Genomic DNA, 23990 nt, shown 5'->3' with positions numbered 1-23990 from the left:
GTCACTCCATGTCTGGTTGTAGCGGCATGGGGAACGATGGAACTAGGCCATACCCGCATTAGCACCCGCTCTCTAAGGAGCGGGTCACAGGAATCGATGACGCTTGGTACGGAGCCTCCTTGGCCTCTCGACTTTTCGATTTTTCATCGTTTCGCCTTTTTCGACTCTGGGCTACGGTCCTAATTCGGGGATAACTCCATGATAACGAAGACCAGGCAGTCGATGGATATCACGTCCAATGCTCCGATATCTTGGCGCTGAAGCCGATTGGCTTTTGGGAGTCTTCAAATGGGTATGGGAGTAATTCGAAGGAGCCACGGAAATTGAGATCAAAAGACAAGATGTGACGAAGACCAGAACTGCGGGGGCCAAAGGGCGCGGTAGACTAAGACGATTTAGACCATCAAGCAAATACCGGCACTTGTTTGAAGCAATCCAAGATGCAGCCGCTACCAAGACTCCGGAGATCTAGCTCCGGAGGAGGCCAGACGCCACTGCCAGATTCCCATCTTTCATTAATCGAAATCGTTCAAATCCGATATTTGGCGGTTAGCTCACAAGTGCCAGGTAGCAGTGTGCTAGGGGAATCCCAGATTCGGGGCCAAAGCACCGATCCGCATGAACTCAATCGATGATGTATGCGAACAGCCCGCTGATGTCATGAAGCAGAAGGCCGAGCCAAGACCGATGACAGGCGCTCCACCCCCGCCGTGACCTTGGCTGGCGAACGCAGAGCTAGGGCACTTTTTTGAAGGCTTTGGTGATGAAGCAAAAGGTCTAGAACGTGGTGAAGTCGGCGATGCGGCACGCGATGAATCTGAAGGTACCTTTTGTAGAAAAACCGTTGAATAATCACTTCAATCCTTTTGTCCGTTTTATGTACACCTGTCCCAGCGATACCTGAGTGTGAAATCCGCAATACCCACGCAATTAGACTCACCAACGATGATCTTCTACGGCGCATTCTTTGAAGTGCACCAACCATTCTAAATGCTAAATGACACCGCATATGACTTCAAATGAAGAAGACTTTTACGGGAGGAAACCCTTGATCCTAACTTTTCATCGGCCTTGGCGTGGAGTCGTAGACAAATCGAGCGAATGAGTTTCATTCTCACTCATACTTCATGACGACCGAGGAGTGATTTCTGCGAATTTTGGGCACTCAATCATGTCTCAATTTGATTCACTGATTTCTTCACTCGCCTCATCCTCGACCCGCGTACTGTTAACCGGGGGGTAATGAGCCAGTAGAAGAATGCCCACGGCGACAACGGCGAGAGCCTGTAACGCGATTAGAGAACAAGCATCAGGGATGTAAAGACTCATATGTGAGCACTCACGGCGTTCACAAAGAATGTGAGATTCGGCTTGCCCATCTCAGACAGCGTGGCAAATATGAAGCCGAAGATACCCTGCGTCGTAAGAGTCGCTGCACTCTCAACTAGGGTAATGGCGCTCAGGGCGTCTTGTCGCATATGCGGCGGGCACATTTCCGTGATGACGCCCTTTGCTGCAGGGGCCGATCCGGATGCGAATGGTAGCAGGAAAGCGGCTGCGAATGAACGAAATTAGCATCTTGCTCTAGCCTCTGGAGTTTGGGGTAAAGTGGGCAGCAAAATTGAGATACTCACCGGCATAGACATGCCAGCCCTCCGTCGCCCAAGCCGCGAGGGACGTGACGATGCCATCCACCACCAAGCTCCACCTCAGGAAGAACAGGTCAAAAGTGCTATCCTCGTCTTCCTCTTCAGGCGGCGCCTTTGTTGGCTCGGAAGCGTTCATCAAGCCGGGTGCCGGGTCCATGTCCTCGGGGTGAGTGGGGATGACGCTCCGTTCCTCCTGGGTGAGCGTCTTTTGAAGAGCTCCGGCATGGGATGACGAGGCAAACCATCTGCGTCCGCTGTCGATTATTTCCGGAAAGATGAACATCAAGAAGATGCCGCGGATCCACGAGTTGCCAGACATCAGGATACCGTTCTCCGTTGTGCCAAAGTTGAAGCGGGAGGTGGCGTACATCTGGATGAGGATGGGCGCATAACCCGTGGCGAACTGGGGCACTGTCAGCAATGTGTTCATGGATGAATGCCGCCGATTTCAATGACAGAGGTAGTAGACTAACCACGCCGAAGAAGATGCCCAGGGCCAGAAAGATGAGGCCATAGTTTTTCACAATCTTGCCAGATTCAAGACGGTACTTGGACGGCATGAGCACCTTGATAGGAGCCAGGAAGCCAGAAGCGCCGGGCGTTGTCTTGCCGTCCGTCTGCTCCGTCTCTTCTGGGGGTGCCGGCCAGAAGATGGCCCCGTAGGTCGTTGCAAAGGCAAAGCAGCCGATGGCAACGATGAAAGGACTGGTGATGCCGAACACATCACCCAAAACACCGCCGACTGATCACTCATTAGCAGGCGAGGGTAGGAAAGGTAGAATGTCGACCTACGCAAGTACCCTATGGCGGTACCGATCATGACTGCACCCTGCAGCCGACCAAACACGCCCGTATGCTTTCTTCTTTCGACAACCTCCGCAATTGCCGTGTTCAAAACCAGCCTTTAGTTACAATTGCATTAGCGACGCGGTCCCAGCGCATCTCACTTTCCTTGCTGTACCTAGGTAGGTAGGTAGGTAGGCAGGTAGGTGAAGTACTTACATGTATCCCCTCGGCCCACCAAAGATGCCAATAAGCTGCGTGTACTGCATCATGTCGATTCCCTTTTGCGCGCCCTGCGACACGGCGAGGACCTGGCACGAGACGCGGATGCCGAGCAGGCCGGTCTGGCTGATAAGGGCCCAACGGGTACCCCAACGCTTGATGAGGTCGCCGCAGATGAAGAGGTTAAGAATGCCGCACACGGAGGTGGTCATGCCGAGGATGGAGACCTGGGTGGCCGTGTTTGCGTCAATCTCACGGCGGTGACACATTTCCGAGGCGGGGCCGTCGTAGGGGACGTGAGACTTGTAAAAGGTTTCGCACGCCATTACACGGAAGACGTAGATAATGCTGTAGACTACATGTCAGTTTCCGTTACTGTGGTACACATCCTCGCAACCATGCCATAGTACAGCATGGGTGAGAGGAGAGGGGTGGACTTGTGCGCACGGAACTTGAGTGAGGCCTAGTGTCAGGGAGACGAGGAAGCCGGCGAACAGGATACGGTTTGCGGGTGACCAGAGGCCGCGACCGACCCGCTTCACGGCCCCGGCGCCGGATTTGATTTTGAGGAGGGGCGTCCGTTCATCTGCATCGGCGGCCATCGGGACGGGTGGTTGGGTGTGTGGATGGGATAAGGTACGGTCACAGAGAGGGTGGAAGAGAGCTTTTAGGTTTCGCAGAATCACGCCTTTCGTCCAATAAAGTATTTGTTTATGAGGCTCAACTCTAAAGATCTGGTAGAACTAGGAAGGTCGGTTGAACGTTTCGCAGGGTCGGAAGGGGGGAGGATAGGACAGGATGGGAGAGGAGAGGGGTTCGAAAGGGAAACAAATGGTGACAAAGCCGGACTGGGCTGAATGGGGGGCATAAAGCGATTAAAGGTCACTGGGTGACTGGGGGGGTATAAGGTGTGGTAAGAAAAAAACGAGTGAGAATTGTATGGGTTTTCCTGCGAGTTCCCCGGATTGCTGGGATGTCTGTTGCTGCTGGACCGTTTTACCGAAAAGACGTGCGGAATCCCCGCTATTTCGTCAGGAAAACGATGGGTCTCCTACCTTTGGGTTCTTCTCAAGAGGAACTTTGGTGGAGCACCACCGAGTCCTGACCGGTCACCGGTGTTGGTTAACGGATTGAGTGGTGCCGGAAGTGTGAGTGAAGGAGGAAGTGTGGGTGTGGCGGAAGAGGATAGCACTCGGCAAAGCCAACAGATAGCCGCCTGAATGACTCTCACAGAATGGTTAGAGTATGCAAAGACCTTTGGTTTCTGTTGGCTGTACATAGTAAGTGTGGTATTTTGGTGTGTGTGAGAACTGCAAAAGAGCCGATGAGATGAGGGGGGAGGGGCGGCCGCCGATGCAGGAGCCGAGCGCGGCCTTGTGTTGCCGACCGGGAGTGGAGATGGTGGGGTGCCGGATAGCTTCACGGGTGCTGATAGGTCCGAGATAAACTCACCGGAGTCTAGACCCGTTGGACCGGCGCAGGACCGGAGCTTGTCCGGGAATGCGCTGCTTATCGTCGGCCCTGAGCTGCCGAGGGGGCCGGCCGACCCCGGCCTTACATCTACAGTCTCATTACCTTCATAGTATACATCGTGAGTCTCTTGGGTCTCTTGAGTGTAGATGGAATCGCTTTTGTTCAAATCAGCAAAGGGCTCGGAGTAGACAGCCATGTGTGGTACAAGATAATCCTCGTGAAATGATACCCCGTGCTCATGCTCCTCATCATCCTCTGACTCCCTCCTATCTTAAAGCAAAGGATGCTCCAGTACAAGCTTACCAAACTTGCCCTGGTCAGCAACCTTCTTCACCTCCTCCAGCGCATCCTCCGCCGTTCCCTTGAAAACATCCACCACAGGAATCGAGAACTCGGTGCCGTAATTCTCAACAGACCACATCAACGCCTTCCACATCCTGCCCCAATCCTCCAGCCGTGGAGGGATCGTGATAAGGGGACCACCGCCCAGCTGTAGTGTGATTTCCGTGTTCGCCGATGCCAGCGGCATCTTGATTCTCCCACCCGGCTTCGCCACGACAGACAGAATAATAGCATTCTCATCAACACAAGCCTCCGTCTGTGATGCCGAGGTGACCTCACCCCTTGAACCCGCACAATCGGCCGCGTAGCGAATTGGCCCCGCGCCAGCCTCCTCCGCCGCCTTCTTGATCTGAGAAATCACGTCTGGGGCGTTATAATCGAAGCAGCGCGTCGCCCCCATCTTAGTGAGCATCTCATGCCGCCCGGGCGACGCGGTGACGAAAATGGGGCTCGCACCGCTCTCCCGCGCTAATTGCAGCATGCAAAGTCCAACGCTGGCGGATGCGCCCCAAATAAGTAGCGGACCAGCCTTGAACCCTTCCTTTGCCTTCTCCCCAGGGAGAGGGTATCCAAAGATATTGTACAGCCCGTCGGCGGCTGTGGTCAGCACCACCGTGAGACTCGCGGCGTGCGTCTGGGGCAGGTTATCCGGAACCTTGAAGAGCATATCTTCCGGACAGCTCAGGTACTCCTGATGCGCGCCGTGTCTCATTGGTTTGCCCATGCCGGTGGGGACGTAGCCGGCCACCAGGTCGTCCGGCTTGAAGGCGGACGACGCATTTTCTCCAGCAGCCCGGACGACTCGGCCGCAAAAGTCGTAGCCGAGGGTCACTGAGCGGACGCCGATGTATGGTGCGTGTTTGACGTCGGCGGGGTTTACGCCAGAGTAGAGAACCTTGACGAGGACCTCGCCATCTACGGGGTCGGGGATGGGAAGATTGCGGACGACGGAGAAGTTGCAGTCTTCGTCGACATAGAGCGCCGGCGCCGTTGATGTTGTTTTGCTGCCCATTGTGAGGTTTCGTTTTTTACTGTTCTAATGGGGGTTGACTTTGGCTGCCCGCCATAATTATCACACGGCAGACCAGACGCATCTTATGCAGTAACTTGTGGCCATGGACAGAACACTTCAAAACGTGGAATTGACACATTTGTTTGCCCCCTTTCGCTAGCGTCCACTTCTCCGGGTCGCGACCCTCTCATAAAATCGGGCATCCGGTGGGAGGTGGGCGGTTGAATAAAGATGAACGGAGCTCTCAAGAAGAATCACGGACGAATACGGCCGTCTCGGACAAGTTGCCCGATTTATTCATCGGCCAACGGAGGGTTCCTAACACCCGAGGTCGCCGGGGCCCATCTCTAGACTCTACCGGGCGGGGGGTGGTAGCGTACAGTTGACGCGCCTCGGGTGATCAGCAGGGCCAAATGGCGGGGAAGAACTCAAACATATGCGGCATGGATATGTCCAGGCCCTCTCCGACGTATCGCATGGCATAGGCAGACTGTAGGGCTACATGTGAACTGGTCCCAGGTTGAGTCCAATAAGTACGAGGCCCTCGGGCCTCCCCCAGGCGAATATTACCCCAAGAGGGCGAAAATGGCAACGCCATTGGCTGGTACACAAGTGGGAATCTGCCGTGGAGCCATGCCGGTGAAGGGGGGCCGTGTTTCTGAGCGTCCTCGACGATCCGTCATCAGGAATTGGGTCAAATCCGAGGATTTACAGAGTCCCCTGAGAGGTGTAGACAGGCCGGGGAGCTCGGATTTATGATGGTCTCGTATAATAACGATATAACAAACATGCGATGCTGCCGCCATCAAAAAGGCTAATAGTCTTGTTCTAGACAAACATTGTACCTGCATCAACGGGAATTTATCACTGCGAGTTTGTTAGATTAAGCAACAATGGCGCCACTTATCGTCAACAACATTGAAGTCATCCAGACCCCCACTATCCCTCCAGCATGGCCAACTCCCAAAGAGCCTTCCCGCGTGGAGCTCTCAAGCGGAAGTCAAAAGACCCCAGAGCATCGTCCGCTCCCGTGCGACATCATCCTTGAGCGGGACCAGCCGTTGACGCTGCGCGACGGGACCCGCATCCGGATTGACATCTTTCGGCCGAAGACGGACGAGAAGGTCCCTGCCATCCTGATGTGGTCGCCTTACGGGAAGACTGACACGGGTACGGCCCAATATGATGCCGATTGTGTTGTTGCGTACCAACTACTAACAGTATTTTCCAGGCACCCTGAATCTCCACGCAGTTCCTTTACGATGTGGCGTTCCCCTGAGCAAACTATCGGGTTACGAGTCGTTCGAGGGGTGGGATCTCCCTTACATGCGCCCTTACTATCAGACCTGAAAGACTGACTTGCCTCCAAGACTAGACCCCGCTGAATGGGTGCCGAAAGGCTATGCCATCATCAACGCAGACGCCAGAGGATGCGGTGACTCTGAAGGCGACATGAGGTCGTGGGGTACCCCAGAGGGCCAAGACGGCCACGACGCCATTGAGGATATCGCCAAGCTGCCCTGGTGCACAGGCAAGGTCGCCATGGCTGGCAACTCATGGCTTGCGCTGTGTCAGTGGTACATAGCCGCCGAGAGGCCGCCTCACTTGGCGTGTATTGCCCCTCTGGAGGGTGCGAGCGATCATATGCGCGAGAGTCTGTGCCGTGGCGGGATTCCTTCGATTGGGTTCGGGTCGATGATTAACAATGTGGTTCGTGGTAAGTTGCACGCCTATCCATCTATAGGCTTTAACTATTCGACTCAACTGACTGTGCATCAGGTCGTGGTCAGCAAGAAAACAGCGTCGAGATGCTGCTTAAGCACGGGCAGGGTCTCAGAGCGTACTGGGATGACAAGAGGGCCCGCATGGACAGGATTGAGGTCCCGGCCTACATCTTGGGCAGCTATTCGACGATGCTTCACACCATTGGGAGCTTCAGAGGTTTTGAAGAGATTCCTCACCAAAATAAATGGTTCGTTCAATGCATGCACCTGGTCCAGGTCACAGTTAGTTGACTTCTTCCTAGGATGGTGACTCATGCTACGCAAGAGTGGTTCGACCTATACAGCCAAGAACGTACCGATGACTTGCAAAAGTTCTTCGACCGCTACGTGAAAGGCATCGACAACGGGTGGGAGAAGACTTCGCCGGTAAGGCTGGCCGTGCTCGGCTACAACAAGCCACCCGTGATCGATCTCCCTTTTGACTCTCTTCCTTGGCTATCACCGAGTGCCACGAACACGGAACTCCAGCGTCTTTACTTGGGCGCCGACAAAACGCTGCAGCATTCCAACAACACCGATACCGCAACCCTTGGCTATGAGGGCACGGAAACCATGGTCTTCACGCACACCTTTTCCAAGTCTACGCAGCTGCTGGGCCCAACCAAGCTCGTGGTCCATGTATCCTGCCCCTCGGCTACAGACTTTGACGTCTACGCTCAGATTCGCAAACGAGATGCAAGCGGCAAAGACCTCGAGCATATCAACATTCCCCTCGAGGCACTCCCCGTGTCTGATCCCAAGGAAATCCCCAGCATCAACCCGCTCAAATACCTAGGACCCAACGGCAAGCTCCGCGCCTCCAAGCGCAAGGTCGCGCCGGAGCTGTCGCCCAACTACTGGCAGACGCTAGCCCACGACGAAGACATTGAGGTCAAGGCGGGCGAGATCGTCAAGATGGAGGTCTGGATATGGCCCACTGCCATACAGTTTGATGCCGGGGAGCAGTTGGCGCTCAAGATCACCGGCTCTGATAGTCTGGTGTTGCCAGAGTTTGAGTTCCTGGCCGAGAAGCCGAAGAATGCTGCTGGTCAGGTTGTCCACTTCGGCGGAGAGTACGAGAATTACTTGGAGGGGCATTGGCATGATTGAAGGGCTGAGAGTCATGAAGCCCGGTTGGCTTTGGTTATTGTACACAGCAGTCATCAGAGTCGTAATTGTGAGATCAAGTGTATCAAGTTTCTACGATTACAAAGCCTCACTCCAACGCCTGAAGGAACTTGGAAAAGTCTAACGTCCCAAGGCCAGTCGCCGGATCCCATCCAGCAGTCGCAGACCACCCGCTTTCAACCTTCGTCCCGTAAGAGCAGCTTCCGCTAGATCCGCTCGTGACATCGTTGATCGCGGAACGGACCTTGTCAGAGTACAGCAGCGGGTTAAGGAATCCCAAAGCAGGCTTTCCCTCCCTCATGCGCTTGTCGTTGGCGAGAGCGATCATCGCAGCGACGACGGGCGTGCTGGCGCTTGTCCCCTTCTGCGTCCACCCAGGCTGCATCAGGAACCGGGACCCAATGGCCGAGATGTCCGGGCTGCCGCGGCCGTTCGGTGCGTACCAGCCTGCGTGTGATCCGTTGATGCCGGCAATGTACGCCTTGGCCGCGGACTCCTGCCACGCCGGACGCTCAAAGTACTCACTGAATCCACCGGAGCTGTACCACGCAGGCTCCGTCGGCGCATAGTTGCCCGTCGCGCCGACACCCGTGACCCAGGGACAGTCGACGGGGAACGTCGGGATAAACTTTGTCGTGTTCTTGCCGTCGTTTGAGATGCAGTCTCCTGAACCGATGCCCGCTGCGCCACCGTCGCCGGTAGCTACCAGAACAGAAACGCCGCGGGCGGCGACTTGCATGAAGAGGTCGCAGACGCGACGGGCGTACGGCTGCGGTATGAGCTGCTCGTCGTCGGTGTAGGAGATGGAGATGACGTCTGGGATGGTCTCGCGGGCGAGCAGGGCCTCGAGGAACTCGATCCAGGGCTCGTGGGCGCTGTCCTTGGGATCCTTTTCTTTGCCGTCGGGCCCGATTTCGGGACCGCGGCCGCCGGTGGAGAAGTAGGTTGCGTTCATCGGCTGGATGAATGGCATGCTGTACTGGATGTCCAGCAAAGCCTCGACGCCGTTGCCTTCGGTGGTGTCGCTGCCGCCGTTGATGGACTCCACCGTGAGGTTGTACTTTGGCGAGAAGGCGGTGGTGTTTCGGCGGGGGCTGTAGGACGCCAGGAAGGCTTGGAGAGTAGGAACATTGGGATATTCCTCTAGGAAGCCGGCGATGCCAAAGTCTGTGGGTGATGGTTCATTTGGCGGGCTGTAGTTGATGTTGTAGAGATCCACGATGCAGTCGGGGGTTGTGTAGTCCCAGCAGCTTCGAGGCACTGTGATGCGTCAGTGATGTGGTGACTTAGAAACCTGGCTATTGGGATCCGCCATGAACTTACTCGTGCTCTGTCGCTTTACTTTGCCAGACTCCCTCGCCTTGATCTGTCGTCTAGGCGGCTTGCTCATGAACTGAGTAACCGGGAAGACAAAGTCGACAACCTCTGAGACCTGGGTCGGAAGAGTGTACTCCTTGGCCCGCAACACAGCCTTCTCGCTCTTGTACTGATACTTGGAGAACTTGCAACCCAACAAGCGATTCGCTTTGACGACGGTGGTGTTTATGCGAACCCAAGGGCCGTCCTGAACAAAGCTCCGAATATCGTGAGCAGAAAGCCAAGTCGCAACGACAGCGTAAGCATCAGCGTTCGGCTCCTGGAACATCTTCAACAGATCGCGAGATACGTGTGCGCCATACTCGGCATGATCTGGGTCGCTGGTCACCTCGAGACGTGCCTTGAGCTCCGACAAGCCGGGCTGCTTCAACGCGACGGAAAGCTGGATCGTGTTGAGGTCATCGGCCGCAGCGATATGCCGCCAGCCCTGCGGGAGCTGCTTCACGACCTCGTGAACTGCATGGCCGCTAGTAGTCGGTTGACTGAGAGCGAAGCTGCTCAGAAGCAGAGTTGAAACTAACGATAGCCTCATATTCTCTGTCTTGTGGGCGTACAAGCTTGTGGGAGCGTGGCGAGTCTCACTCTCTGCTACGGTCTGCTTGGGCTTGCAGCGTCACTTCATCTAATACCAGCGGCCAGCCTTCAGGGGCCGGGACAAGCTTTTCGGCAACTCGCCCGTATCACTCGACCCGCTGCTTGGCGATGAAGAACATCTTGGGTAGGATTTGACATCATCGTGGACTCTTTCCCCCTCCAGGGGTACCCATGCAACAATGCTTTCTAAAAGGTGAAATCTCCGCCAAAAAGCTCGTATCCAAAAGATCGGACGACTGCCGAATCCCGGTAGAACAAGTCAAAAAGAATACAACCTTCACAACGGGGCCAACCGTCGGCCCTACCGCCCTGGGCTTAACCCAAAATACTAGACGAAGCTTGATGGTGGTTCGGTGCATTGAGCCAATCTCGCTTTGGCTCGACAATAGGAAAGCCGTTGATATCCACCAACTACCGTGCACTACGACCCCATATCAGCACTTTATTCGATGCCTGTCGCAATCTTGATACGAAAAATACTCTTCTCACGGCTCCCACCGGCGTTGGCGGCAGCGACTCTCCATGGGTTGTTTCGGGGCGATCATGGCCAAGCCGGGACTCGAGGCTGCGTGAACCTGCTTTCTCCGGAAAGTCGCCCGAATGTTCCTCGGTCTCGCAGGTCATAGGTCATATGAGATTCTTAAAAGTTAGTATCCGAAAATAGCATTAGCATGACCCCGGTCGTGATCTTCCCCGCCATGAACTTTCACGGACCAGGAGCCTGTGGCCATCACACCACGAGATGATAAGAGAACGTGAACCCTCACACCGGAGTTGAGCCTCTCTTCCACCACGCACCTCAGTCACTCGCTCAAATTCGCTCCTACCGACAAGATGCTTGCCCAGTCCCTTGTCATGACGGCCCTGGCCAACGGCGCCCTCGCGGCCATCCCCACCGCCAGCGTCCCTCTGCACTACTACTACGGCGGCGGCCACAAGATCGCCACGAACCTGGTGAACTCGGCCGCAAACACCTCGGTCGAGGTCGTTTTCGACCAGGGCTCCGAGAACTTCTGGGTCTTTGGCCCGAACGCCATCAACAACTGGGGCTGTACCGGCTTCTTCTGCCAGGGCCAGTGCAACGCCACGGCCGAGCCCTTCTACGACTACCCTCACAGCGCGACGGCCAAGAAACCCGAGACGTTCGTGACGCAGTACGCCTACGGTGGGTACACCAAGATTGTCCAGGGCAAGGAGAGCGTCAACGACACATTCCTCTTTGCCGGCGACGCCGGTCTCACGTCAAAGGTGGACGCCCGCGTGGCTATTGCCAACTACATGCAGCAGCGCCTGTTGGACGGCGGCCAGTGCAAGCCGGCCCCGTATGACCTCGGCATCCTCGGCGTGGCGCCCTTCTACCGTACCGCAGAGTGGAACACCACCGGCCCTCATGTCCGTCAGGATCTCCTCGAGAAGGGAGCCATCAGCGCCCCCGTCCAGAGCATTTGGTTCGACGAGGCTCCCGCTGACTGGAAGGGCACCTTCACCGGCAACGCCGTCTTCGGCGCCATTGACCTGTCCAAGTTCACGGGTGACCTCGTCCGGGTGCCTCTCGTCGAGAACGATGGTCTCGGTGCCACTGTCGGATACTTTGTCTCTCCTCCCACCGTCAAGGTCAAGAACGTCACCCTCGACAAGTCGGAAGTGACCACAAAGTCCTGCATGATCGACTCTGGCACCCAGATCAACGACCTGCCCATCGGTGATGCTGGCCTTGCAGCCTTCTTCGCTGCCGCCGGCCTCACCCGTGATTCCATCGGTCACGTCTCCTACAACGGCAGCTGCGATTCCGTTCCCAAGGACCTCACCATCGATCTCGAGTTTGCCGGTGCCGACGGTAAAAGCGTGACCATCAAGACTCCTATCCGTAACTACATCCGCAACAACGCGGATGCCGAAGCTGGGCTCTGCGCACTCAACATTGACACCGGCGCTTGCATGCTTGGTGCTCCCTTCGCCACCTCTGCGTTCTTCGCTGCCGATGATGCCAAAGGCGAGATTGCGCTGGCACAGGGTGGTATCTCGAAGAGAGGTAGCAAGGCGGATGACGCCTCTCTGTCTCTCACTCTTCCTTGAACAGGGATTTGGTCGCGTGGATAGTAAATCAATAATCGTTAATCGTTAAATCTCAAGAAAGTGCAAGTAGCCATATCTGCGTGGAGAAACATCAAATCCAATCCGTCATTGATCTGATATACCGCTCATGAATCCGCTCGGTGGTGGCAATCTGGTACAACACAATACAAACCAGCTTAAAGTAAAGGCGCCTTGCTGTCCACCCGCGTCTTGACTCTGACGTGGAAGTCCACCGGTCTCAAGTTGAACCACCCGTCCTGTTTCAACTCATACGAAGGATCCGCCATAGTGAAGTCCACCTCCTTGATCAACTTGGCCACCACAACCATGTTCCACAACCACGCATAGTGCTTACCAATGCACTCTCGCTTTCCATTACCATAGGACCTTCTTACACTCAAAGGCAGCTGCTCGTACTTGTCACCCATCATACGCTCAGGCTTGAAAGCCAATGGGTCTTCGAAGACCGAAGGATCCCGGTTCACACCCGCGAGAACGACGATCATGGGCTGGTTGTAGGCGATCTGATACTGGCCTCCTGCGAGGAACACGGGGCTCTTGTCACCGTCCTTAGGGATGGGCTCAATGTTGAACCCTGGGGCGGCGAAAGAAAGCCGCAGAGACTCGCGGACGATGCCCTCGATATATTTGAGCTGCGAGAGGTGCGCAAAGGTCAACTCGCCGTCACCGACAACACGATTGAGCTCATTGCGCGCGGTAGTGATGACATTAGGGTTCTTCAGCAGGAAGTAGATGGCAGTGCTGACCATGCCTGGCGCCGTGCTGCTGCCGATGGGCATGGAGACTATTTCGTCAATGACTTGGGTGTGAGTCAGAGCCTTCTCCGACTCGGAGTCCACTGTGCTGAGAAGGGCAGCCAAGAGATCCTTCCTGTCCGATGGATTGGATTTCCGGTATTGGACCAGATCTTCGGCGTATGCCCGCATCACTTGCTTTCCCTTCTTGAACTTGCTTCCATAAAAGAGCCAGTTGAAGAGACCAGGTCGATTAGGTCGCTGCATTGCCTCGGATGTCGAGTCCTCCATGCCTCGAAGCATCGGGTGTTCTGGTCCAGTAAGACAGTTGAGTTTCTTGCCGAAGAGTGCCAGCGTCGTAGCCTCGAGGTTCAATCTGTTCAGCTCGTCAATGGCAGAGACCTCAGCGTTGACGCCGAGGCCCTTCCACTTCTCGAGAAGCTCGTTTGTCGTGCTGAGCATGTCCGTAAAACGCTCCGCCACGGACGCTGCCGTCAATTTGGGGGCGATGATGCGGTGGGCGATGCCCCAGTTTTCCTCGTGGTCGTAGGCTGTGAACAGAGCATCGTGGACTGCGTATCGGATCTCCACGATGGGACCGCCGACGTACTTGCGGAATCGTTTCTCGTCGCAAAGCTCCTCTACAAGCGCGGCACCAGCAACGAAGACGATTGTTTTGTTGAGGACTTTGATTTGGAAGATCTCGCCGTACGTCTCGGACAGCTTCTTGAGAGACGCCCAGGTGTTCTTGGTGTCGATGTTCTTGATGTTGCCCAAAATAGGCACCCCTGGTGGTCGTGGAATCGGGGTCGCCATCGTGTGAAATATGAGGACAGTGATCTAGATGGAAGACTAGGATGGAATTTGGAGAAAGCGGTAGCTAGCGGGGACAGCAAACCGGTCCAAAAGAAAAAAAGCTGCCCGACCTCGAGCCTTAAAACGAAATGCCCAGCATCTCCCAAGTTCCCAGGTCTGAGATGTGGAATCCTCTTTGTTACCCCTTCGCGTCACTGGCCCAAAGCTATCTCTCGACTGTCTCACCGGGTCACGGCATCTCCCAGGCGCGACGGCCCGTATTTTGCTAACGCAACTGCTGTCATTGGGTCGACTGGCGTCGGTGTCACGGTGTTTGGCTGTTTTCGTCCAGTTCGGAGAATCATGTCTCACAAGGTCAGACACTACGCTGAACGAATGCTGATTGCTCCTCGCCGTTACACCTCTGCGGGGAGTCTGCATTGTGTCATGCTCGTCATCACATGAATATCGCCAAAATCTAGGTTTGACGGTGGATGTAGACAGAACATCGTCGTGCAAGTAGGCAGGTAGTCGGAACTCTTCTGCAGGTCGCGTGGGTGCGGTCCGGTTAAGTGTTGTTGTGAAAACGCCCAGCAAACTCCGGGCCCGCATCGGTGTCTCTGATCTTTCGAACTTGAAACTATGCGAAATATCACCAGATGGGGAAGCAATTCCGGAAATCTGCAAAATGATTCTCCCTAGCTGATAATCGAGCAAGACATGTATTAGTTGGCCAGACATTAAGCTTATTATCATTGGTTCGATATCGCTATGCATGTGTACCGCGTTGTCTGTGTACCATCGTAATTTCTCTAACCTGATAAAATACTTCCTACTTTCGACGACACCGACCATGCATGCCTTGTGTAGAACATGACATTTTGAGGGCAAAGTCACCCTATTGCCGATCTTGCTGGTAGTATTCATGAACGTCAACTCGATGCTTGCTCACAATGCAATGGACAGCTACTTACTCCACATGATGATACCCATATTCATTTTACCTCGATGGTCGACTATAACGTTCGCCGATGGCTGGCTTACCTTAGTTAGATAGACACCTCGTCAGATGTTGAAGGTGAGTCAATATTGTATCAAAACCTGACTGAAAACTACATGATATGGTACACATCCACTACACTCCTTCGTAATGGCCAAAAATAAAGATGCGACCAGTGTGGATTGAACACACGACCTTCAGATTGATTGAATGAAGTTTTCAATGGGTCTTGTTGACCCATACTTCAGTCTGACGCTCTCCCAACTGAGCTATGTTCGCCGCTCATCTTCGAGCCCACCCACCGTTCGATGGATTCATGTTCGCCATCGGCAACTATTCGACAATACGCAACAGAATTCTTAATATCACTTTCATCACGGATCAATTCGGTATTGTCACCTGGATTTGGGCGCAATGTATTCTTCACTCACGTCTTTGATAGTGGCCTCGGCCCGGGTCCTTGATACCTTCGATCTCAAGATAATTGAGTCCGGAGCACGGCTTTTAGGAGACAATTAGACACGAACACACTGTGAAGCATAGCCGAAAGTTTTTAGCAGTTGAAAGGAGCATTGATGGAACGACAAGATCGATTTTTGGAAACCCTGTTCAAAGTACATACATAGTACGTGAAGGCGTGCTCCCTATTTCCTGACTTTCCAGCACAGAACCAAGCCTCAAATTTTACTGATCAAGTCCGAACCATGAATCCAACGCACCCAATTTTCTGGTAGCTCTTGGACCGCCATTGTGTCCTGAGCACATAAGAAAGAGTCCACAAGTTCGGCAAACCCCTCTGGATATTGCCAGTGTGGAGCATGACCAGCATCCGGAAACTCGTAAACACTGACAGCAGCATCATACATTCGTCTCGCCATAGCTTGGCATGTCTTTCTTTCGAAGACATAGTCGTGAGATCCTGGTTTTTTCATAAGCAATCAGTACTCACTTCTCTAAGGTTTCAACTCTGCTTACTGTCAGTCAAGATCCATGATGTGCACTAACCCCTGATTATCAGAACCGGAATTCTCAGTTCGTCGAAACGCCCGAAAGAGCCTTCTGATGAGTGTTTTGGATTCATAAACTTAGCAAACGCCTGTACTTGACGTCGGGTGCTATCGGCATCAATCAAATCGGACCAATCATCTCTGGCCGCAAGCATTCTCCGAAACGTCGCTCTCCCCGCTGCTTGACTGGCATCTGAAGAGTGAAAACAAAATTCCAGCAGCGCAGCTTCCTGAGACTCATGATCATGTGCCATACGGATACCCTGAAAGGGTGCGGGCGGCGGGAGTATGACTCCTGGTCCAATACTTGGAAGGGATCCAATGAGGATCAGACGGCGAACCAAAGCTGGATAATTCAAAGCCAGCATCTGAGCCGCGCATCCGCCCATCGAAAAGGCCAAGACATCCACTTGATTAAATCCGAGTTGTACGATGAGTTCTGCGCAATAATCCGACCAGCCTGCGTAAGATGTAGGCACTTGTCCCTCGGATCTGCCGACACCAGCGTTGTCAAAGAGAATGACTGGCCGCTTCTCGGCTATCTTATTCATAGAAACCGGATCTATCTGGCTCATTGTAGCCCTGGTTGGTGTGAGACTACACTCTTCACCTGGATGCTGGCTGATGTGGACTGACCTGAATGATACGAGATGAATCACCGGAATCCCAACGTTCGGTCCCAACCAACGATACGCCATCTTCAAGCCCTTGACCAAGATTGACTGATTAGGAGCATTTCCGTATCGTGCCATATTCAAGCCGATAAATCCTGATGCTACGATCCTCAGAAAAAATAGCACATGTAGTTTAGCTAGACTCAACGTACTTGCCAGATTCTTGCCTGGCTTTATATCTTCACTTCTTGGTTCACTTCACGCAAGCACATGGGCTCGGTAACCCCAAATGTTGATCTCAATGGCAAGCACCACATCGCATGGGAAAACATCACCCAACAGAAGCTGCAAGGCAATATTTGCCGGCACCAGAAGAGAACCTCTCCTGCATTCCAAGAAAACCGACGGCTTGCCGCTACTCGAACCTTATCCCTCAGTATGTTCCCTCGCACGTCCAGAAATGCGCTGCACATGGCTTCAATGATTGGGGTGGACGGACGTACGACTACTGCAGTCAACAGGTGACTTTGCAGATGTGCGATAACCATGGGTAGATCAATGGAAAGCCAGTCAACTTTCCTCCCCAACAGTAGCCAATAACAAGACAAGTTAAAGACATTAGTACACTTAAGGAGCAAGTGCAGCTAAGGAAGCGATACCTGCATAAAGAAGAATGGGAATGACGTTCCTGTAGCAAGTTCCCCAGTGCCGCCCGTCCCACCCCACGAGAAAAGTCTCCAGCACGTTCACCGGCCGAAAGCCGTGAAGGTCCGCAACTATCTGCACTCATACTTTCACCGGCGCCGAAGCCAATCCGGGCTTTCAACGCGGCAATTCTTTACGATTGGTCGGGATAGAACCTCGCTCCGAACACCCAGGAGCGAGTCATTGAATAACCTGATGCAGCAAAGTCATCACTCGCAGAAACATGTGGACACCTTCGGTGAATGATGGGATGGCGGCTCCTGCCAAGGCGCAAGCCAGGCCCTGAATGCCACGACCTGGTCGCCGAACTTGCCGTAGAGGCTTAGCTCGACCACTAACGTCCACTAGCATACACGTTAAGCCTATCTGTTCAGGAAATCCCAGTCACGCGTTTATCCGAGAACGGAAATCCATAGTCGTGCTTTCTCCCAGCTTCGTCAGCAGGTGGTTTCACGCTCGAGAGGCGGGAAGAAGCTCGCCGGTTGCGGTTATGGAACATGGAAGAACACTGCCTTTTGAGGCATCGGAGGGTCGGAAGGTCGGAGCTCAAGGAATCATGAATTACGAGAACCCCGAGCAACACGAAGTGTTTGATTATCTTGACGAGTGCGACTGGATATACTCCAGATGGGAAGTGACATCGAAAAATGGGCCGCTAAGAATCCAACCACACCTACCCCAATGATCTTCAACAGGCATTTCAGAGCTGTAATCAGATTATCGTGATGGGGCCGGAACATCCCATATGAACATTGCATCGTGAGTCGTGACATACGACTTCGTTCCTTTGCTTCTCTTCCATGTCGTACTTGGGCACCTACCGATGCGTTTCGCTTCCTACATCCTACATCCTACATCACACTCCAGAGAGGTACATGTAAGCAATGTTATAGAACTTAGTCGAGCACGCGTTTTCAGCTCAAGCGGAAGTTACATGGGAGATATTCGTAGTTGATTTTCGATCCAAATTTACTGCCCAGTTGATTTCGACGCGTTTATTGACGCATATTCTGCCCATTGCTCGCTTTGAGTCATTCTTAAATTTCATTCAGCAACCACCAGACTAAGAACGGCAAGATCTGTTGTTGAAGCTGATAATCGCCTTGAACAGAGTTTATCAGCCCCCAAAGCATCTGCGTGGAGACGATTCTGTAAAGTTCAGCTACATTCCTAAAGGCAAAATCGATACGTCTTACTTCGGTCGTACGGAAGTAGAAGTAACGATGTACAATTGCTACGTGACTTGTTGCAGTTCGGATATCATAGCCACTTCCACATGATCTTGTAACCGACAACTCAAGGCAAGGCAGAATTACCCTGAAATGGAAAGTTGGTCAGGAAGCACTCTTTCCATAAAGACGGTATGGTTGCAATGAATTGAAGCTCCTCTAACCGCAGAGGACATCGGATAACATGGGTTTCGTTCGTTCTACATTATTTCGCGCTCAAACACTTTGAATATGAAGCCAACAGACTATCCCGACATACGGGATCTTCGAAAAGCTATAACACCGGGCTGTTTTCTTCCCTGTCCGCAGACCTCTCTCTACTACATCTTCAGAGACATCGTGGCGTCAGTAGTACTAGTTTACTTCGCCTTCAACTACATCAGAGAAGATCAACTCGAACAGACTCTGCCCTTCATAGCTTGGGGAGCATACTCATTCCTCCAAGGACTTATCTGTACTGGGATCTGGGTACTGGCTCACGAGTGTGGTCATGGGTCACTCTTTGTCTCGACAAAGCTGAATGACGGAATTGGATTTGTACTTCACTCCTTTCTGATGGTACCGTACTTTGATAGACAGTCTCCTGCGAGACGTTTCTGTGACCGAGCGTTGGCTGAGAGTCAGTCTCTTTGATCCTTGGAGCTCTGTTTTTAGGGATAAGAAAGCATGGAGCGTGTTGGCCTCTGACTGCGGTCTTGGCATCATGGGTTGCTTTTTGGGCTGGTGTGGCCAGGAATTTGGGTCAAAAAGCATGGTTCTTCTATACCTTCTGCTATATCTATGGGTTAACAATTGGTTGGATGTGTGAACCTCTCAAATTCTCCAACAGGTGGAGGCTTTTGGGGCGATTTCAGTTAACATCAAAGCAGTTGCCATCACCTATATCCAACATAACCATCCCCAAGTGCCTCACTATACCGATGAGGGGTGGAACTTCACCAAAGGGGCTCTATCAACAATCGACAGAGACTTCGGCTTTGTTGGGAGGCACTTCTTTCATCTAATCATAGACAGACATGTGGTCCATCACCTATTTCCGTAAGTTGCTCCTCGGAAACTAACTTCATGGAGAACTATTCAATCAAAGTGTATGTGCTAACCTCATCGAACTATAGAAGAATACTATTCTACAAGACTGATGCAGCCACAACTGCTATCAAGCCACTATTGGGGGGCTTATACCATTACGAAGGCAGGAGTTTTCTGGGTCAGCTATGGTATCAGTCTTGCACACTGAAGTATATAGAAAACGACCTCAATCGTCCCAGCTATACCCGATGGACGTTGTAAGTGGAGAATTTGGCGTTGGCATTTGGTGATGTGGGATTTGCATTTGATAGAGGCAGTCGCATCAGTCTAGATTTGAGAAATAGCATTGAGCATTGAACAATTGCATGCAAGCTTCCTGGAACGCCTGTCACCCGTGCCGAACCTAATTGCATGATATCTAAGACATTTTATTCCCGACACCTTCCAAGTTCCGACTCCGCTAAACCCCAGTTCTTATCTTACTTGGGCAGGTCTGAAGTTGAGCTCGCGTGAGATGGCTTGTGTTTGGGCTGCCACATCTCAGAATCTCCGATCTTGTCAACAGTGATACCAGCTCGTCCGGCAGGGTTCAAGCCAGCCTCCAATTGCCTCTTATAGGAAACGTTCCGCAGCCTCTCGGCTTCAGCTGGGGTGAGCTTCAACTGCATACAGGTTCAATCAGTGACTGTTGCGGACCTGAACATATCGAATTGGGCTAGAACTTACGTATATCTCGATACCAATTGCATGCAAGGCAAGTGCTAGCCAGAGTGCCATACCGAACGGCATGCCCGCCGCTGCACCGGCTTCAGCAGCCGATGTAGGGCTAATGATGTTCGCGTGGACGATTGTTTGCTGAGCAGGGTTCTCTCCAGAGAAATAGGTTGCACAAGCGGGATAGAGCTCAAGAGTTCGGTTCATGTTGTCAACCATAAAAGCCACTTGATCGCAAGGACGCGCCGTGTAGTATGTTCCAATGCTGCTGATTACAGCCGCGGCCGAGAACTGGATAAGGCGAAGAGTAATGATGGAGCCAGCCTAGTTGCGGTGTCAAATTAGGATTTTGTCTTCAATTAGACGCAGACATGTGTTGGGGTAAGCTTACGTAGAACCAAGCTCGTAGCATCCAAGCCCGGTGCTGCTCGATCTGAAGTCGCTTGATGTTGACGAATGCCAGCGTGAGCGCAGTGACGAACGCAATCGCCATAACACCAACACCAACTTGGGTGTCCAACGTGCCTCCAAAGGCATTCCTCGCAATCATCAAGGCGCCAGCAATCCCAACAAGTCCGAGAAGAATAACGACGTAGCCGTTGATACGATGGAAGAGAAGGACTTTGTGACGAAGTACAGGCACGAATTGGAAACATGCTAAAAAGCTGGCGGGCAAGATTCCAGCTAGGTGGATGATGAGACCGGCTTTTTCATGGCCTTTCTGGTAGTTGAAACATTCTCCTGGCGCCGCTCCACTGCAGAAGGTGTCGAAGTTGAGGTACTGAAATCGCGCGAGGGTAAACCCCATGAGTGCACCGAAGAAGATGAAGAAAAGGACGAAGTTATAGCCCTTGGAGAATCCTAGGGGGTTATAGACCTTTCGCGTTGCGGCGACGAAGCCATTGGCTGGCGGGCGAGTTGGCTGAACCATGGTCACTTGAATAATGTGATCTCGGGCGTTGATATGGCTGGTGTCGAGAAGATGTTGCGAAGTCGCACGATCTTTCAATTGGGTTGAGTTATGAATAGGTGTCTGGTATTTGAAAATTGTGTTAATGAGTATTCTTATTCTCTCCCATTCTCGTTCACTGCCAGCAAAGGTTTCCATCTCTTATAACTTGTAATTTGCACATTCCGTTGTCCTCTCATCGCGATCTCATTCTGATGGAGACAACTGCTAACGCACTCTTGGAGTCGACATGACCAGGATCGACACGCACTTCTCTGCAAGGTCTGAGAGGCGCATGGACGATTTGGGAAAGAGAATGCGCGACTGCTTAGCACACGGGGGCTGCCGTGTCTCGTTAATTCAAAGTTTGAAGTTGAATTCAACCGCCAAAACGCCATCTTGGCGTCGAAAGTTGAGCCTAGCTCTGACCGCCAGGGAGATCTCTCAATCTCGCCCAACATCCTACAGACTCATAGTCCACAGCGCGCACAATGGTTCCCAAACGGGGTTAGTTCCGTTCTGCTTTCACAGCCGTTTGAGTGGATTCACGTAAGCATGCGGGCGTTGAATACGACTGGGCTTAGCCCAATCCTTCGCCCCAAATGTTTAAGCAGCGGCGCATCCTTCCCCCGTGTCTTGGAAGAGAATGTAGTCGTCATTGAGACTGGAGGTGAATGCTGGTTTGATTATTCCGCGAGCTTCGTCATTCGCTCTAGCCTCTCACTACCTAATCTCTCAGTTGCTCAGCCATGGGAAGTCTGACGCATCCCATACCCAAGATCTTGGCGTCTGTCCGCGCGCACCGTAGGGCGAAGGCTACATACAATCTTACCGATTGCTCGCGCCGCGCACTCGGTACTTTTTCGATTGAACTGCTGGCCCGAGAAGGACTTTAAGATTCCTCCGTAGTCATAAACGGGCCACATCCCGCGCCGTCACCATGCCTTTTTGAGAAGCATCTCGCGCCGCGAACCCACATCACCCTCCCCGACACCATTGATACTTTCCTCGACATGGTCGGAGTTCCCGGACGCTCCAAAGGTTGCAACACGTGTAGGAAGCGTAAGAAAGGCGTAAGTCTGCCAAGATGGGATGATCAATTCGTCTGTTATAACACGACGCGTCCCGCTGCTGACAGAACTGCTGCCAGTGCGACCTACAACGACCTTCATGCGGGCAGTGCATAAAGGCAGGCTTAGAATGTGCAGGCTACGAAAGGAAACGCATCTTCGTCAATGTGACCAAGCCGCCGACGGGCAAAGACTTCAAGGTGACGGCTTTGGTGCCAGTCACACCCGCCCTTGTTCAGACGCGCTCGTTATCCCAGTCTGCCTTTGAGGAGCGGATCCTCGAGCTCTTCTGGGATGGCTATATGCCTGATGCTCCGATATGCAGTCCCAGGAGTCCCATCATGAGGTATTCCAACGCAGACTGGGCGACAACCGTGCGAGATCTCTACCGCACCGACGCCGCCTTGCGTCTGAGCTTACTGGCGCTCAGCTTGGGCACCATAGGTCGTCGCGACAAGCAGCAGTGGATGATAGACGATGGTCTCAAGTTTTATTGCAATGCCTTGACTGAGATGAATGTTGCCTTACGGCATCCCAAAAGATGGAAGTCAGATGCCTTGATGGTGACTTCAAGAATCCTGGGCTTCTATGAGGTGAGCAAGTAGTCTTCGCCCGAGAACAACATTGAGGCTCACTAACTCCCCCCCGAAAGTTGCTCTATGGAGCAGACGACCGAGAGCGACATGGTATCTCTCAAGCTGAAAGTTGGGAGGGGCATTCTTTAGGCGAACTAGCCCTCATCATGCAGCGGACTCCAGAGGCACATATCGACGGCCATGGCCACGACCTGTACGCTTCTGGTCGACTTCATCTGGTCAGTTGAAACCTGCCCTTCCACATGAATCAAATCCTCTCTACTTAAGTCATGCTGACCACAAATTGCAGGTCATATCTCACGTCAAGCGCAGACGACGGTTTCCGTTAAGCCACCCGGCCTGGAAGACGGTTCCGTGGCAGAATGTCCCTAAGACCCCAAAGGATATCTTGATCGACGTATTCGTTGACATCCCTGGGCTTCTGGAAGACCTGGACCACATGAACAGCTGCAAAGACCTGGAGGAGAAAGAATTATGGCGCCTTGCTCTGATCAAAGAGTGTTGGCGAGTGGACGAAGAGCTCAATTGGTGGCTCGATAATTTGAGCCCCCAAAAAGAACTTGAAGAACTCGCGACTCGTGGCTCAAATAGTCCGACAGCCTGCGACGTCGCTGTTGCATCGATCATTACGTTATACTGGACTATTTGTATTCTCACCTACAGCACTCTTCGCCTTGCAATCGGCACAAAGTCACCGGAGTTGCCCGAACGAACGGACCCCCGCCTCTATTGCACCAAGATAGCCAACATTGTCGACGTCTTCTTCCATCCATCTGCGGGAACTTTTGGAATACAATCAGCGCCGTTGCCAATCGGCATGGCTCTGGTGTTCCTTAACTCGTACGAAGAAGGGTTCAACTCAGAAACCAAGTTCAAGCTTGTAAGCTTTTTTGGACGGACCGCAAACAACGGCATCAGTATTGGGAAGTTCTTGATGAGCACCCAGAGAGATGGGCTCAAGCCCAAGACCAGCGTCGAACTGTCACCCGAAGGTATCAAGGCAAAAGCAAAAAGCTGGTTGGGCCTTGTACCCCGAGAGGGCCCAGTCTGCCAGCCATTGCGATCTGCTTCAAGCCAGGCACTAGCCTGTCAGTGAAGCTCCCTGTGG

The 23990-nt window shown here is 53.0% G+C and overlaps 11 protein-coding genes across 11 annotated transcripts; 4 read left to right on the top strand and 7 right to left on the bottom strand.

Moving 5' to 3' along the window:
• Positions 1 to 1176: 1176 nt before the first annotated feature.
• Positions 1177 to 3256, bottom strand: CCOS01_12930 (major facilitator superfamily transporter; the record flags this gene model as incomplete). The annotated part of the gene is made up of 7 exons (XM_060461077.1): positions 1177 to 1284; positions 1344 to 1555; positions 1635 to 2052; positions 2123 to 2391; positions 2442 to 2551; positions 2652 to 3002; positions 3102 to 3256. 7 exons carry the CDS (start codon positions 3254 to 3256, stop codon positions 1177 to 1179), a joined length of 1623 nt encoding a protein of 540 aa, XP_060308279.1.
• Positions 3257 to 4398: 1142 nt separating this feature from the next.
• Positions 4399 to 5481, bottom strand: CCOS01_12929 (uncharacterized protein; the record flags this gene model as incomplete). The annotated part of the gene is made up of 1 exon (XM_060461076.1): positions 4399 to 5481. One exon carries the CDS (start codon positions 5479 to 5481, stop codon positions 4399 to 4401), a length of 1083 nt encoding a protein of 360 aa, XP_060308278.1.
• Positions 5482 to 6374: 893 nt separating this feature from the next.
• On the top strand, positions 6375 to 8354 carry CCOS01_12928 (uncharacterized protein; the record flags this gene model as incomplete). Its single annotated transcript, XM_060461075.1, has 5 exons — positions 6375 to 6651; positions 6713 to 6791; positions 6852 to 7198; positions 7261 to 7453; positions 7508 to 8354. 5 exons carry the CDS (start codon positions 6375 to 6377, stop codon positions 8352 to 8354), a joined length of 1743 nt encoding a protein of 580 aa, XP_060308277.1.
• A 106-nt stretch (positions 8355 to 8460) lies between these two features.
• CCOS01_12927 (tripeptidyl-peptidase sed4) lies at positions 8461 to 10281 on the bottom strand (the record flags this gene model as incomplete). The annotated part of the gene is made up of 2 exons (XM_060461074.1): positions 8461 to 9632; positions 9696 to 10281. 2 exons carry the CDS (start codon positions 10279 to 10281, stop codon positions 8461 to 8463), a joined length of 1758 nt encoding a protein of 585 aa, XP_060308276.1.
• An 896-nt stretch (positions 10282 to 11177) lies between these two features.
• On the top strand, positions 11178 to 12419 carry CCOS01_12926 (uncharacterized protein; the record flags this gene model as incomplete). The annotated part of the gene is made up of 1 exon (XM_060461073.1): positions 11178 to 12419. One exon carries the CDS (start codon positions 11178 to 11180, stop codon positions 12417 to 12419), a length of 1242 nt encoding a protein of 413 aa, XP_060308275.1.
• A 176-nt stretch (positions 12420 to 12595) lies between these two features.
• Positions 12596 to 13990, bottom strand: CCOS01_12925 (cytochrome P450; the record flags this gene model as incomplete). The annotated part of the gene is made up of 1 exon (XM_060461072.1): positions 12596 to 13990. The coding sequence occupies one exon, from the start codon at positions 13988 to 13990 to the stop codon at positions 12596 to 12598; it is 1395 nt and encodes a 464-aa protein (XP_060308274.1).
• Positions 13991 to 15646: 1656 nt separating this feature from the next.
• Positions 15647 to 16728, bottom strand: CCOS01_12924 (uncharacterized protein; the record flags this gene model as incomplete). The annotated part of the gene is made up of 3 exons (XM_060461071.1): positions 15647 to 15888; positions 15975 to 16558; positions 16613 to 16728. 3 exons carry the CDS (start codon positions 16726 to 16728, stop codon positions 15647 to 15649), a joined length of 942 nt encoding a protein of 313 aa, XP_060308273.1.
• Positions 16729 to 16823: 95 nt separating this feature from the next.
• On the bottom strand, positions 16824 to 17138 carry CCOS01_12923 (uncharacterized protein; the record flags this gene model as incomplete). The annotated part of the gene is made up of 1 exon (XM_060461070.1): positions 16824 to 17138. The coding sequence occupies one exon, from the start codon at positions 17136 to 17138 to the stop codon at positions 16824 to 16826; it is 315 nt and encodes a 104-aa protein (XP_060308272.1).
• A 1957-nt stretch (positions 17139 to 19095) lies between these two features.
• CCOS01_12922 (fatty acid desaturase) lies at positions 19096 to 19814 on the top strand (the record flags this gene model as incomplete). Its single annotated transcript, XM_060461069.1, has 3 exons — positions 19096 to 19324; positions 19394 to 19562; positions 19658 to 19814. Coding segments are annotated over 3 exons (555 nt in total), but the record flags the coding sequence as incomplete, so codon positions are not given.
• Positions 19815 to 20032: 218 nt separating this feature from the next.
• On the bottom strand, positions 20033 to 21198 carry CCOS01_12921 (uncharacterized protein; the record flags this gene model as incomplete). Its single annotated transcript, XM_060461068.1, has 3 exons — positions 20033 to 20215; positions 20280 to 20591; positions 20659 to 21198. 3 exons carry the CDS (start codon positions 21196 to 21198, stop codon positions 20033 to 20035), a joined length of 1035 nt encoding a protein of 344 aa, XP_060308270.1.
• Positions 21199 to 22229: 1031 nt separating this feature from the next.
• On the top strand, positions 22230 to 23978 carry CCOS01_12920 (uncharacterized protein; the record flags this gene model as incomplete). Its single annotated transcript, XM_060461067.1, has 4 exons — positions 22230 to 22289; positions 22367 to 22879; positions 22939 to 23100; positions 23172 to 23978. 4 exons carry the CDS (start codon positions 22230 to 22232, stop codon positions 23976 to 23978), a joined length of 1542 nt encoding a protein of 513 aa, XP_060308269.1.
• Positions 23979 to 23990: the final 12 nt, after the last annotated feature.

This window comes from Colletotrichum costaricense (genome assembly GCF_030867565.1).
Source record: "Colletotrichum costaricense strain IMI 309622 chromosome Unknown Scaffold_16.1, whole genome shotgun sequence".
Taxonomy (NCBI): domain Eukaryota; kingdom Fungi; phylum Ascomycota; class Sordariomycetes; order Glomerellales; family Glomerellaceae; genus Colletotrichum; species Colletotrichum costaricense.
Note: the sequence above shows the minus strand (reverse complement) of the source record. Positions and strands in the feature narration are given on the sequence as shown.